Raw genomic sequence first — 16249 nt, forward strand, 5'->3', positions numbered from 1 at the left:
AAAAACTCTTCCCAGGTAGCTCAGCAGCAGCCGTCAGGCGGGGGTGGGGGGGGGGGGGGGGGAGAGAGAGACAGAGACAGAGAGAGAGGGAACAACCAAGGCCCTAACCTTGAACCCAGCACAGAGGGGCTACTTATGCGCAGACTCCATCACCATTCGTCAGCAGATGATTGGCTTATAAACACAGGTGCTCATTCAACTGTAAACGGAGTGCTCCTCCCTCCATCTCCTTGTGGGCGTTGAACCCCCCTGAACCCCTTTGGCTCCTCCCCTCCCCTCTCCTCCCCTCCCCCGCTCACCGACCGCTCCTCTTTACATTTGGAACACGGAGGGGCTTGGCAGTGTGCCGAACAACGCACGCTGCAGTCTTATCTGTTGACAATAATAGACTCAGAGGAACGCTGGAAGGAGTTATGATGGAGGGAGGGAGGAATAAGAGAGTGGGGGGGGGATAGAGAAGGAAGCCGCATGACACACAAGTATGCAGAGGCAATGACGTGAGAGAGCGATGGAGTGAGAGGGGAAAAGGGTGGCCGAGAGAGACAAAGAGGGGGGATAGAGGGAGACAGAGAGAGACAGGGTGAGTATGGGAGCTATATAATACACAGCCCCCCGGTTCTGTCCCGGCCCGGCCATCATCGGTTCCCCAGGAGGGTTAGTCCGTGCGTCCAGCAGCCCAGGAGATGTTATTAAACCATCCTCACCCACTCACCCCTCAGCTTTTTCATTACCTCCTGAGTTTCTGTAAAGCCAGACAGACGGCCAGCCTGCCCTGACTTTGATTTTGAATGCGGCGTGCTCAGTGGAATGAACAATGCATACTTGGCAGAATCGGGAAGAAATGGGCATGCATTCGCGGGGCTTGAGACCGGGTTTGTGTGTTTTTGTGTGATTGTGTGTGTGTGTGTGTGTGTGTGTGTGTGTGTGTCTGTGTCTGTTTGTGTGTGGTGTTGATGTGTGTGTATTGTACGTATACCATGTGTGGGTGTGTTTACGTGTGTGTGTGTGTGTGTGTGTGTGTGTGTGTGTGTGTGCGCACGTGTGTGTGTGTGTGTGTGTATATTGTATTTGTGTATCATACAGTGTCTTCTGTGTTTGTGTGTGTGTGTGTGTGTGTGTATATATATTGTATTTGTGTATCATACAGTGTCTTCTGTGTTTGTGTGTGTGTGTGTGTGAGTGTGTGTGTGTGTGTGTGTGTGTGTGTGTGTGTGTGTATATTGTATTTGTGTATCAGTGTCTTCTGTGTGTGTGTGTGTGTGTGTATGAGGGTGTGAGTGTGTGTGTGGGGGGGAGGTGGGTTGGGGTAGGTGTGTGTGTGTGTGTGTGTGTGTGTGTGTGTGTGTGTGTGTGCGCTTCAGTGTGTGTTTCTGTGTGTGTGTGTGTGTGTGTGTGTGTGTGTGTGTGTGTGTGTGTGTGTGTGTGTGTGTGTGTGTGTGTGTGTGTATGTGTGTGTTTCAGAGGAAGAGTATGGAGGTATGGAACAGACCATGACTCTGTGTTTGTGTTTGATGTTTTCCTTCCGGTGCAGAAATGCAGCTCAGCTCCGTTCGTTTTCTGCCCATACAATATGAAATAGTGCCGGCCTTCTTTATGAATAGCTCAGCCCATCGCAATATGTTCGCTGCGTGGAACACTTGCAGGAAATGAACAATGGCTGACTCAGGCGACATGGCATGGCGCTACAGTAGCTGTAGCCAGAACAGGAGGGTCTCCATTCCTCTCGTTAAAATGCTCATGTTTACATGTGTAATAGAGGGAGCGAGAGAGAATCAAGTAAAGTAAAGTAAACTAGACAATAACATTTGGTAGAGCTGTCCTATACCAGAACATGTTGACCTTCAACACCATGATGCCATGCGTGTTGGAGACCATTACAGGCTGTCTGGTTAGCCTACACAGGTCTACTGACACGTCTTAAGTTATCCCTGTTTATTCCCATCTTATCATATCTTTGGATCTGTTTATTCCTAGATCCCACAAACACCAAACACCCCTCCCCCCACCAAAAGACCACCTCAGCTCATAGACACCGGAAAACTGGAGCAGGACTGAAACACATTGGTCTCTCCCTTCTGTGTCTAACACTTCTGTGTCTAAAACTAGATCAAACACGTCCTGATGCCAGTTGGCACCTGTGTGTGTATGTGTGCATGTGCATGTGCGTGTGCGTGTGTGGTCCGTGTGTGTTTCCTTAAAGGATCAGTTGTCCATCTCAACACCACGCCCGTGTGGTGACGTGGTGGCAACAGGTCTGGTGGCCACAGATGAATGCCAGAACACAACCATTGTATTTCTAATGAATCGCTTGCCAACCCAACCCATCCCCCCCAAACATGTTAATTGTTGCCCTGGATGAGTTAGTACAGGCTCTTCAAGGGGATTGCCTGCTTCTTTCTATGACCCCCGCACCATCCCACCCCACATTTAAATTATAGACACAGACATAATCCTCTACACACCACACTCCCTGTCTCTTGAAACCCCAGGGTCTATTTTTAACTCTAGGTGTCATACCCGTGAACAGAAGGGAAAAGCGTTGCAACGATCCCATGAATAGAGTCAAAAGGCTATGTACGTGTAATTGTGTGTGTAATATATATATGTGGTGTGCATATGCACAAACACTGTTCCCTGTACGCCGGAGGACAGGACCAGGCAGGCGGTGTCGCCGCCCCCCCTGTAGCTCGTAGCTAATCTTGATGCCATACTCTGCTGGGGCTCGGCCTACATAGTGCTGCAAGTGTTCTCGCGAGGAAAGAAAGAGAGGCGGCCCCTTGCCAGCCGACGACGCAGGGTGCAGGTTGCGTCACATTAGACGTGGTGCGCGCGTTACGTGCTAACACGCAGGCGACGCCGTGCCAGCCGAACACCGGGGCCTGGGAGATGCGACGGAGCCTCTGATGCTCAGGGCCAATTAGCGATGTGCCGGCTCTGATCTGCTGACACTGTCAGCCGGGTGATGGATGTGGTGCCCCGCAACTTTCTGCAGCGCGGGGGGGAAGGAGGAGGGGGAGGAGGGGAAGGACGGAGAAGAAGAGGGGAAGGAGAAGGAGGGATTTAAGGGCTGGGTGTGGTCTGTCTGTGTGTGTGTGTGCGTGTGTGTGTGTGTGTGTGTGTGTGTTTGAGCATGTGTATGAGTGCATCTGAGGTTGTGAATGTAACCTTGACAAATAATGTCACCAGCACACATGTCTATGTGCCGCAGCTTCTGCTTATGTGATAGTGAGATAAAGCATTTTTTTGTTCAATGTTTATGTTATATAGGCTAACGGGGCCATTAAGTTCATTATGGCCAGATTGATGATGAGACACTACCAGACACATTGCAGGGGGGGCGTTTTCATTGCTGTTGTCGGCTGGATTGTGACTGTGGATCAGATCTTTGCCTTTATGGGATTTTATTATCAGTAATTGGCTCATGACTAATTTTACTTATTAAAACATTGTGTTCACACTAACTGTGTGATGCAGAAGAGAGGTAGCGACTGGCCAGCATTTTCATTTATGGCATCAGTTATAGGTGTACAGTTAACTGATACAGTTATCAGTTATAGGTGTTTTTATTGAGAACATTATTGAGAAACTTTATATATCAGCATTGGCTCCAGATATTCCAGGTTATTTGAAGCTACGAGCTGGTTGAAATAGCCCATATTGCTACTTTTAGTGACACATGAATGAAGACGACCATGAGATATCCTGCTGATATGTAAGCGTAGATACTGTATAAAAATGCAACCACAATAAAAAAAGCCTTTTTCACGGTCAGTGAATTAGAGAAACGTTCAGACAAGCCTGATTGCCGGTAAACGCGATAATATCAACACGAATCCTCAGTGGTCCTGTGCCTGTTCTGTTGGAGGTCTCTCCGTCCTCTCCTGACCCTCCCAGTTCTTGCCAAAGCTCCCCTTGATTCAGCAGCTCCACAGGGCCCCCCCCCCCCCTCAACTGCAGGGCTGTGGTCGCTGTGAGGAGGGGGGGGGGGGGGGGCAGATGGCGGGGGCGCCAGGGACGCTAGCTAACCTGTGAAGTGCTGTGTCAACAGCCAATCTTGCAGCTGCCCTCCCTCATCGTCCCGGCTGTCAGTCAGCTGTCCACCACGCCACTGTGCAGAGCCACAGATAAAACAGGTAGCATAGCGCGGCGTTCTCAGGTAGCAACACCGACTTCCTGGGAGAGAGAGAGGGGTGGGGGGAGGGGGGCAGAGAGAGACGGGGGGGGGAAGCAGGGGACAGAGAGAGACAGAGACTGACACAGAGAGTGGAAGGGAAAGGAGAGTGTGGAGTTCAAGGTGTGAGACTGAAGAGGAAGGAAGAGGGCAAAAGGAGATTTGTGATGTAGGTGTTGTGTATGACATGACCGCACACAGCCTCACACACATCCTTACACACATATATACACACACACACACACACACACATATACACACACACACACACACACACACACACACACACACAGCTAAATACGCTATCTCATAGTGTACATAACACATACTGATCACATACATACAACACATAATAAGGTAATGGTATAATCTGCCACTTTTGGATGAAACACATGTAATTTGTTCAGTTTGAGGATCATGGAGAACCCGGGCTAAATCAGATTAGTGTCAGGCAGCATGCCGCTGTTGTGACCGCTGATAGATGGGAGTCCGTCATCATCCCGGGAGTGTAATCCGCTCCCGGTGGCCGGGACGCCCAGTGCTCCGGGAAGCCCCGTGGACCGGGATGACTTTCTGCTCCACCCTTCTCCCCTCCTAAGATCCCTAAGATCACGTTCAGAGTTATAAACCCCTGCTACTGGGCACCGGAACCACACCGCACAGCCGCCCTTTAAAGCCGTCGCTACCACCGAGACTCGGCAGAGCTGGGGGGGGGGGGGGGGGGGGGGGTGCGGGGTAAGGCTAGCGTGCCGTCGACCCAGCCTGCCGTCGCCCCAGCCAGCCGTCAGCCCAGCACTTTGAGCTACAGGAGGAGTTCCAGGTGGCTGACTCTTCTAGGATATGTTTATTTGGACAGTTCTTTTCTGCAGGATTTTGTTCGGTACGCTTTGGTTGGTTTTGGTCCCTCTGAGGAGTTTGTGTGTGTTTTATTCTCCTTCCCCAGACTTCCAAAATGCAACGGAGTCTGGTTGAGTTAGTCTTGGCAGAGGGGAAGCAAAATGAGAACGCTTTTCTAAAAACCATCTTCTCTTCATCTCTCTCTCTGTCTTGCCCTCTGCTATTTGGAATTGCTTTCCAAGCGAAACCATTGTGGATATTTCTGTCTTTCGCTGTGATTTACCCTGCTGCTCTCCCCTCTTCTTCCTCCTGGTGATCTAGTTTCAATAGAGAGAATTGCAGGATAGATTGCCGTCATTAGCCGGGCCAAAGTTCCCTTTAAGAGGAGAGATCTGTAACACGGCACCGCTCATTTGTTCTCATTTGACTCTCCGCCATTTGTCCGCAGAGCAAACGCCCCCACCCCTGCACCCCTCCATCCACCGATGACTCCTCCTCCTCCTCCTCCTCCTCCTCCTCCTCCAGCTCCCCACACTCCACCTCCAAGGGAGCAAGGGTTGCATTCGCAGCCCCCGATTGCTTCTCCTGGGGGGCGGGGGTGGGCGCTCACTTATTTAACATGCACGTTCAGCAGGGGAGAACAGGCAGGCCGAGGCAGTTTAGTTGGAGCTTTTGTCACGAAGACATCACATAGGCATACACACACACACACACACACACACACACACACACACACACACACACACAGGGACACGCATTGGACACATGCAGATGCACACGTGCAGAGGCTGTAAGTGGGCCATGCAGAGCACTGATTGTGGCTTAGCCCTCTCCCTTGCAGTACTGGAGATATAAGTAGGACATTTTCGGCAGGAGAGAGGATCCACCAGGAGGAACAGTAAGTAAAAATAAGGCTTGGTCTCCAGGCATGGCAGCGGAGTAGAGAGTGGCACTAGGTGGACCGGAGATGACCCGCGGGGGGTCCGAGCTGGTCTTAGTGGGTCATGGGTTTTACGCAGAGCAGTCTGAAGTGAGCTTCATCCCCGGGACCTGAACAGAATCTTCGGTGAGGTGCCTAATATTGTTTGCCTTGAGTATGTATGGATCGTTTTAAGTTTAATTCGGAAGGTATTTATGTGGGTGAAGCCTTGTTTTTCTTTCCGTTTGCGGATACATTTTGTTATATTTGAAGTCCTTGCTTGACCATGCAGATAAGCCATGTTTGCTATTATCTATGACAACAATACACATTGCTCTTGGCATCTACTAGTTAACAGTATTGCTTATTTACGATTACAATTGAAAATACGTAAATACTTGTAAAGTTGTGTGAGTGTGTGTGTGTGTTTGACGTTTGTGTGCCTGCATGTGTGTAGCTGAGAACACAAAATCAGCAACATCTACGAAGGGTCCATCACTCACCGAGAGCTCTCTTATTGACATTCAATTATCGATCGTTCGGCTAGTGACAACCCTTTGGTTTTAAATGGAATATCAGCATAGCCACTGGACATGAGAAAGAGCTTTGCAGTATCTAGCTCTCCAACATGTGAACTCTCCCGTACAAGACTACATTCTTATTACGACAGTTGTAACCGTATTAACTACTTTATTGTTCTTTTGGTTGTCACAGTTGTAACAGTAGTAATTAGTTAGTCGTCAGTTGGTTATTCCCAATCGTAACTGTAGTAATTTGTAAGTTGTTAATTAATTGTCCACAGTTGTAACCTTTGTAATTAGTTAGATGTGGTTGTGTGTGTGTGTGTGTGCGTGTGTGCGTTTGTGTTGGTGTAATTATGTATTCTGTGTATTGCTGTATTAGAGGGGTCTACCCCATGCCTGCAGCCTCCTCCCTATAAATCAGTGACCGTGCTGGAAATGTCCCGTGTTGATTTATGTCTGGCGAGGGCTCTTCTTTCATGTGATAATCTGCATCAAACAATAATGATTTGTGGTAATGGAGGTCTGCTGCATGTGCTTTATTACCCAGTGTACTGGGTAAGGGGGTTACACGCATACGCATAGATACACACACACACTCACATATGCACGCACACATACACACGCCCACACAAACACAAACACGTGTATGATCAAGCATGACTTGTAGAGGTGGTCATCTAGATAAACCCCTAGTGTATTGCCACAGTTTTAGAATGTTATTTTTGTCATGTCATACAAGAAGAAAAAACAGTCAGTACATAAAGGTATTAGTGTTTTGTGCACATGTAAGGTCACTTGTAATCTTTTAGGGTCACTCTTTTTAATCTGTCAGTCCGTAGCGTAATCCGTATGATTTCGGTGAGCCCTGGGTTTTGTGCATCACTCTTCTTTTGAATGACGATGGCGTGCTTTCCACTTTCGGCGATCAAATGTAGTCCAATCAGGTTGTAGCGACCAGATCATACAAACCAGGACCCCTTTTGGCTTCTCTATTGATGGAATTATTCTGTGTGGAATCCTAAGATTTAGGCCAGAACCAAATTGTGTGTTTAAACCTTTTGTGTGGACAAGTCTGAAATATTCTGGTCACCAGGATCAAAAGCTCCATGCTGGTTGAAATTACGTTTTTCGTTACGATTTTTGGTTTATATTGATTCTCCAAAATCAAGTGATATCTAATTGTGATTTCTTGTTTATTGTACCACAAATAATATCGATTGTATTTAATTTGAGTCATACCTTTAATCATCTCAACTTATGACAGTAACATTTCAATGCATAACTTAATTAATTCTATAGTATTCTATCGTTTTACATCGGTCATTTAATTATAAATATATTGTCTTGGCAGAAACATTTCCAGACACACCAATACTTTTGCCTACTGAATCTCTCAGTCTGCCAGTAGTCAAAACTTGTATTGTTGTCATTATCAGTCATCTGCAACGTAAAAATCTATATCATGTATTGATATTGTTGATCGATAGTTGATATGTCATTCCTCTTACATTGCACTTACATTGATGCCGTCTGGATGTTTTTCGTTTTACACACCAGAGCTTACTTAGTTATTGCAGTCGTTAGAAAACAAACTTGAATGAGGAAAAATGGCCCAAATAACTACAGTTTACTACTCCTCATTTAAATGGTCTCCTGAATAGAGAACACACACAACTCCCTCTCTCTCTCTCTCTCTCTCTCTCGCTCTCTCTCTCTCTCTCTCTCTCTCTCTCTGTCTCTTTCTCTCTGTCTCTCTCTCTCTCTCCACCCCGCCTGTTGTTCAATTGATTTAAGGTCCGCTGGAACGCCGGCCTCCTAGTACTGCGGTGCCTCCACCGCCCTGTGCGTCTGCACATCTAGCTCACGAGCAGCGCAACACATCTCAGCGTCTCGCCCTGGACGGTCCCCTGGAATTGGGAGGAGGCAAAAGAGGGAAGAAGGTGGCGGAGGGAGGGGGGGGGGGGGCCTTAGGGTTTGAGTCACGAGCCTCATCGTGACTCAAACGTTGCAGCAAGGCGTTGGCGTATAGCGTCAAGGCTGTATACTGTATATCCTTCTTTTCTGTCACTCAAGCAGCACACTGTGGTGCAGCTCCTGAATGCACCATGCTCCCTGACTGCATCTTCTGCATACCGTCCCCCCATCACCGTCCCCCGTGCACTGGTTATTCTCCTCCTTCCTCCCCTCTGGTTCTCTCTTTCTCTTTCCCTTCCCCTTCCTCTTTTTATCCACCCTTTCTTCCTCTATGTTTCCTCTTTCCTCCTCACCCTTCCATCCTCCCCACCCCCTCTTTATATATCTCCATCTCTTTTCTCTTTCTTCTTTGTCTCTGTTTCTCCCATAATCCCTACTCCAATCTCTCCCTCTCGCTCTCAGATGTTGTGTCGTGCTCCGGAGCCTCAGTTTCCCTGTCTCTCTCTCTCTCTCTTTCTCTCTTTCTCTCTCTCTCTCTCTCTGCTCTCTCACTAGTTCACATGTCTATCAATGCCCAGGCAACTGAGATCCTTTGCTCTCAACCTCCTCCACCTCCTCTTCCTCCATCTCCTCCTCCTCCTCCGCCCATCTCTCCTCTTATTTTGTACCTGTGTCTGTGGCGTGGGCCAGGAATGCCGGTCTCCCATGCCTGGCTCAGTGTTGTCGTAGCGGCGGCGGCGGCGGCGTGCGGGGAGCTAACAGCGGGCTGCAGAGAGCCAACTATGACAGCTGCGGCAGCGCGCGGGGGGGGGAACATGGTAATAGTGTACAATATTTAGTGCTGCGCCACGGCTCTGTTGTTGTGCTTAGTGTGGGCAGGTTTGCCTCTGACAGTATTAGCATCATGATGCAGTGGCTGATGAGTGGAATAAGGAGAGCGAGCCCGACTCGCTAGTTTACATAAGCAGCGCTCTCCCTCTCTCTCTCTCTTATCTCTTTCCCTTTCCCCTTCTCTCCATGTCTCTCTCACCTTCTCGCTCTGTCTTCTCCTTCTCTATCTCTCTCCCTCTCTCTACTGTCTCTATCTCTCCCTCTCTCCTCTCTCTCTCTCCATTGCTTTCCCTCTTTCCCGCTCTCTCCTACTCTCCTCTTTCTCAGTCCCTCTCCTCTCTTTCTGCTCTCTCTCTCGATCCTGTCTCATCTCTCTCTCTCTCCCTCTCCCTCTCTCCTATCTCTCTCTCTTTGGCTCTCTCTCTCACTCTGTGTTCGGCGGGAAGGGCGGACGAGGCCAGACGAGACAGCCCATAATAGGGGGGCGTTTGTTTTATTACATTTTTATTAGTTTAATTATTTTATTCTGGCAGTATGTGTGTGGTTGTGTACCCGCCACGCATGTGTTTTGTATTCATTGGGCACCAGCCAGTCACTCTGAAAACATACTGCACAGTCAGTAGCCCCCACGCACACGCGCACATGAACTCACATACACACACACACGCACACACACACACACACATTGACTCGTCGCGTTGTCTTCAAGCCACCATATGGAGGCGTTTGACGTGCTGACTACACATCTTACAATCCCCCCCCCCAATCCCCACTCCCTCCTTTTATTTTTTTTATACTTTGGGGTCGGTCTGAGTCACACTGAGCCCTGCCCCTATACCCGGCACATCATTTGTGCTGGCTCCTCACTTTGTGGATTTGTGAATGAAGTGCCCCCCTTTTTTTGCTCAGTGTCCAGCAGCAGGCCATGAATAATGCATCCCGCAGCCTCTCTCTCCTGGCTCCACAGCCTTATCTGAATGGGCGCCTGGCCGGACACAAAAGGTGACGGGAGAGTTTATACGTAGTTGTGTTCTGGACGGCTGGGGGTGTGTACGGGGGTACGGTTAAGTATCTACCCGGCTCTATTTTATCCATCCATTCTTTTTCTCTGATCGTCTAACGTCTTCTGTCGCTCCTATCCATAATGGATGACGGTGACACACACGTGTGTAGAAGGGGTCTCACTGTGGGGTTTCAGACCAGCCTGCATGCTGATCCCCTCCTCACCCAACACGCCCTGTCGCAATGCTCCTGACTCGACGCCGGTCACCTGAGACCAACCTCCCTTGTACGCCTTTTTTTCTCTCTTTGCTAAACGTCTCTATTCATTCAGTGACGTTGACGCGCACAATTGTGTGTCACACCATTGACTGGCTATTATTTCATCCCTCACCCCCTCTAAATACAACCACAAACCTTTTTGCTGTACACAGTCAATCCGGTGACGTACACGGTTTGATCATTCATCATACTGCTCCCCTGACGTGAGATTAAATATTCACCGCGGTCCAAGCTGAAATTTAACCCGGCGAGCTCAATTTGGGCCGGTCATGCATCGGCGCAGAAGTGTCGTGTTATTGTTTATTCATTATACATGCTCACTACCGTCTAAATACGGCTCTTCGGCGGAGGTCACCACCCCTTTAACGTTTCCTATCACCTGCTATTTCGAGAGGCGGGGGGAAAGAATGCTGTATTTCAGCCAATCACACAGGCTCTGTCATCCCTGTTACCGAGGAGAGCTAGCAGCAATGATTAATGAAGTTGGAGGAAGCTGATGGAGCGGTCTCATGGTTCAAATTGAAACGAATGCTTGGTGGAGCTTTCCGCCCCGCACACTCAAAAGCCTTTCACTTTCTCGTTCTGAAAGAAAGCTTACGTGGAGCTATGACTAACTATGAATTACAGATTTTGGATGATGAATGCGACATGATTTCTATGCTTGATACATTTCATTCTGGCTACTTGTGGCGATGATGGAAATGATAAAATTGCCATTTTATAATGAATTTAATAAAGAAAATGAACTGTTCTGTCAATTGAAATGAAGACATTTGAAACAAAGCAGTTGGGGATTTGGTACAATGGTTGTATAGATATTTAATTTTCTCAACATTTCTCAACATTTTGTCCTACATATTCAGTATTAGTGTTTTCTTTATTTCCATTCAGCCTCTTTAGGATAAATTTAGGAAATTATACCACAGAGTACCACATTTATTTATTTGAGAGGGACTGAATTGGTTAGCAAAGGGACAGTAAATTACTAAAAGCTGGTGTATTTGATTTCAATATTGGAGTGTTATGCAGATGTGGTTGTGTTTTCCTAGCCTCAGTTTCCCTCCCTCTCTCTCTCTCTCTCTCTTTCTGTCTCTCCAACTCTCTCTAGCTCTCTGTTCTTCTCTCAAAGTCTTGTCTGCATGTCTGGGGCGAGCAACGAGTGCGCGTTGCACGCTTTCATGTGCGCGCGACGCAGACAGAGGCCCACGCAGTGCCAGGGCAAAGTAGAGCAGGGCTGCTGTACGGCGGCAGACTGTAGACATTCAGACTCCAGGCCCACAGGGGCAGCGCAGGGAGGCCTGATGAGCCACTGTGGAGGCTCCTGTCTGGAAGATCGCTTTCATCAACACCTCCTTGCTGGCGGCACGGAGCGCCGCCAGGCACACAGACGATCGCAAATAGAGTTATAGACTATAGGTGTACACGCACACACACACACACACACACACACACACACACACACACACACACACACACACACACACACACACACACACATACACACACGCACACAAACAAATATGCAAGTGCACATGCACATACTCACACACACACACACACACACACACCCGGACACACATAAACAAATATGCACGTGCTCACGCATAGGAATACATTCACATGCGTACGCCTGCACACACACACACACACACACCACACGCATACAAAAACAGAAGTCCGAATCGACATACACGCCCACATCAGCGGCGAATGCACACGTACGTGAATCACGTGGTAGCCTAGAGATCTGGAAAAAAAAGAGTGAAAAAAGAGGGATAAAATGCATGATACATGAACCGTGTACCGGCTCCAACACCCACTGAAATGTTCTACATTTGATTGACAGGAAACGAAGCCCATCCGCATCCAGGGATCCAAACCAAAAATACGACCAAAGGGAGGGGGGCGACCACAACCAGTATGCCCCGGGGGTCGGCGGCATGCCTCGATCACCGTCCGACTACGGCGACGGGGACCCTCGGCGGGCTCCGCGGGGCCCTCACATGTACGCGGACGCCGACTCGGCGCGGGCCGGCTACCGGGACCGCCGGGGCCCGGGGCGCTGGCACTCCCAGGAGTACCCCCTGGACCAGGAGCTAGACGGGCCCAGCGAGTACGAGCTGCAGCGGCAGCGCCAGGAGGAGTTCCAGACCCGCTACCGCAGCGACCCCAACCTGGCCCGCTACCCAGTCAAGCCCCAGCCCTATGAGGAGCAGATGCGCATGCACGCCGAGGTGGGCCGCATGAGGCACGAGCGGCGCCACAGCGACGCCTCCCTGGCCTACACGGAGCAGGACGAGCCGGCGCCCATCCGCCTGTCGCGCCAGCACCTCACCGAGCGCCGACCGCCCCTGGCGGGACAGCGTTCGTACTCGGTGGACCGCTCCTCCCCGGGCCCCGGGGGCCACGGGGGCTACCGGACCTCCAACCACAGCCCGCCCACGCCCCACCGCAGCCCCGTGCTGGGCGACCGCTCGGGGGACCTGCGGCGGGGCGACCCCGGGGGTGACCCCCTGCGGAGGCAGCAGCAGCAGCAGCAGCAGCAGCACCACCTGGACCCCAGCTCGGCCGTGCGCAAGACCAAGCGGGAGAAGATGGAGAGCATGCTGCGGAACGACTCGCTGAGCTCCGACCAGTCCGAGTCGGTGCGGCCGCCGCCGCCCAAGCCCCACAAGACCAAAAAGGGCGGGAAGATGCGGCAGGTGTCCCTGAGCAGCTCGGAGGAGGAGCTGGCCACCACGCCCGAGTACACCAGCTGTGAGGACGTGGAGCTAGAGAGTGAGTCAGTCAGTGAGAAAGGTAGGGAGACGCTGCTTTTCTCTGCTCCCTCGTACCACCCAGACATTCAGTGTTGCCGCACACGTTGGTTACTACTCATGTTGTACTTGATTCTCGTATGATACTGCTAATGTTTAAAGTAATGTGCGAGTCGCTGGTTGCTAGTAATAGTAGTTTTACGGCTTTGACTAATCTCTCATACATTTGTTGTTGTTGTTGTTGATGTGCTGAAATAACCTTTTTGATCCCTCACAGCTCTTGATATTGTGTGGTCATGTTCCTTGTGTGTGTGTGTGTGTGTGTGTGTGTGTGTGTGTGTGTGTGTGTGTGTGTGTGACTGACAGAGTACTGTGTTTCTAACTGCATAATATATGAATCTATTCCCAGAGTTGCAGTGTACAGTGTAATGCTCTGACGACGTGCCCAGATGCATGTCCATAATGTTGTCTATGTCTTGTGTATGTATGTGTGTTGGCTATGTGTTTGTGTGTATGTGTCGGAATGTGTGGGTGTGTGTGTATGTCTGTTTCTCGTGTATGTGTCTGTTTTTGTGTGTGTATGTGTGTGTATGTGTGTTACTTGGGTGTGTGTGTATGTTTGTGTGTGTTACTTGTGTATGTTTGTGAGTGTGTGTGAGTAACTGTATGTGTGTGAGTGTGTATGTGTGAGTGTACATATGTGAGGGTGTATGTGTGTGTAACACCTGTGTGTGTGTGTGTGTGTGTGTGTGTGTGTGTGTGTGTGTGTGTGTGTGTGTGTGTGTGTGTGTGTCACCTTTGTGTAAAAGTGTTCAAGTGTGGACGTTAAGTGTTTCAACTTGTGTTGTCTTCCAAGTCGTCTTGTTTTACCAAATGTGCAACTCTCCAAGCCTTGTAGTGGTCCTGTCATTTGTCAGCCTTCAACCAAGCTTTTCCATGTTATATAGTGGACTAAATAGTGAAATTTATATTATGTAATTAGAGGAAAGGTGAACCAAAAGCATCTACGTGCAACTTAGTAGCACAATTTTTTTCTTTCTCCGGTGGAATATTGGAAACTTTTAGAATGCTCCACATCACAACAGTGTCGAAGCTGGGGCTAACACCAAACAAACAGGATATGTATTCGTTGATCAAGCATATAAACATACTTTTTTGTATACAGTGTAAAGAGATTTGTACAGTACAATGTGGCTCTGTGTCGGCTTATCCATCAAGAGCATACATTCTGATCTCATTTCCCAATGATGTCACAAGTCCTGCATTTTAATTAAAACATGTATAGCCAAAGGTAATTAAACAGTGGAGGGGCAATCAGGCTTTTTTTGCCCTTAAGATGTCCCCCTCTCCCCCCGTTTATGTTTGACTTTCAAACTTAATCTGTTGAACAGAGGAGCAGGGGACAGGGCTACACTCTGGCGGAGTCCGTCGTGGAGCTCCAAGTGACAGTTTGTAGCTTGTGGTTTTATGTAGCTTGTTACTGCCCGTCTAATCTCCCTGCTGTCCGTCGCTCTCTCTCTCTCTCTCTCTCTCTCTCTCTCTCTCTCTCTCGCTCTCTCTCTCGCTCTCTCTCCTTTTTCCTCATTCCACTGCTGCTCCTCTCTCTCTCCCCCCCCTCTCTCTCCCCCCCCCCCCCCCTCTCTCTCTCTCTCTCTCTCTGTCTATCTTTCTCTCTCTTTCTCTCTCCCTCCCTCCCCCTCTTCCAAGAGAGATGCCGGCAGATAGTCTGTGCACACAAAGGTTATCTACTTTACCGCAATGCCCCCAAACCACGCCAGTGATGTCATCCCTTTTAGAGAGTGGCCTTTCAGAAGTCCCAGAGACAGGATTAGGCCGGGCCAAATAGGCCGAGGCGGTGCGTGGAGCGCACGGCTGCTCCGATGCTTTGAGGTTCAGAAGTCGGACCATTAAAACACACACACACACACACACACACACACACAGAGTAGCATTACACTACAGGAAAGCAGACAGCTAGACGTTCCTAGCGTGTCTAGAATATCGAGACGAAAGGTCCTCATTGGAAAAGCAGTGTTATTGTTGATTGTCTGCTGCATTATGTTCTTAAATTGCTAGGGTTTTCTGGGGCTTCTAGATTTTGATCTTGCAATACTCCCAGATAGGCCCAGATAGGGTCTGGTTAATTGGATGCCCTTCCTAGGTACATTACGGGGAGAAATCCATCCATCCATCCACAATCCCCATGTTGCCGACAGAGGAAGGCAGGTACCTGTAGTACACTACAAGTTAGTCAGTCAAACTACTATGGCCGTCTCAGCCACCTTCAATATGTGAACAGTGTCTTTATTATGGGCCCTTTCATAGAGGATTAGCATCTGGACCCTGGAGCAGTTGGCCACTTGACCGGCCCACCTGGCCCATGGTTGTCGTAATTGCAAATTTATCTTGTTGTCAAACCTTTAATTATGGCCGCCTTTACCTTGGTGGTGTCAAAGAGAGTGCTTAACAGGAGAAGAGAAAATGGACATGTTTACCGGGCACAGAAGGGGGGCAGGCGGCCAAGTGAGACTCCAGGGCGAAACTGAACGACAACCTTAAAACATGACGGGAATGCAAATCCCGGAGTGAAACGATGAAGTGCAGAACACAGAGATGGTTGGCTGAGGGGCCGCAAATGACGGAAAGTATCAAAGTTTCTGGATTGCTGAATTTTTCCTCAGTTTGTTCATTGCGCAGTGCTCTCCAGATTATAGACATGCCAGAATGGCAGCTCTCCAGTGTGCCTGGTTATGTAACTATCCTCCACCAAAGGAAACCAGAACCAGTGCTGCATTATTGATGTCGGGGGGTTCCCGTGTATCCAGGTAACCATCGCTTGAAACGGAGAACAGGAGCACAGTCAAGAGATACATTTTGTTTTAATTATATGTTGTTTTATAGTCTGTCTTTCTACCCATCAGGTTAGTCAGTGTAGGACGCGATAGATAAGAAATATGTAAAAAAATATATAAAACAGGAGCTGAGGTGTGGATGTTAGCGATGGCTAAAGCTTGAT

General features: G+C 49.1%; 1 protein-coding gene across 1 annotated transcript in view; it reads left to right on the top strand.

Annotated features, from left to right (window-relative positions):
• rims2a (regulating synaptic membrane exocytosis 2a) overlaps positions 1–16249 on the top strand; it is a gene marked incomplete at both ends in the record, with an annotated part of 135376 nt that overhangs the window by 48724 nt on the left and 70403 nt on the right. Inside the window, 1 exon segment of the mRNA XM_084472195.1 lies at positions 12324–13276. Coding sequence (XP_084328321.1) covers positions 12324–13276 — 953 coding nt within the window.

Source organism: Micromesistius poutassou (genome assembly GCF_964030765.1).
Source record: "Micromesistius poutassou genome assembly, chromosome: 8".
NCBI lineage: Eukaryota > Metazoa > Chordata > Actinopteri > Gadiformes > Gadidae > Micromesistius > Micromesistius poutassou.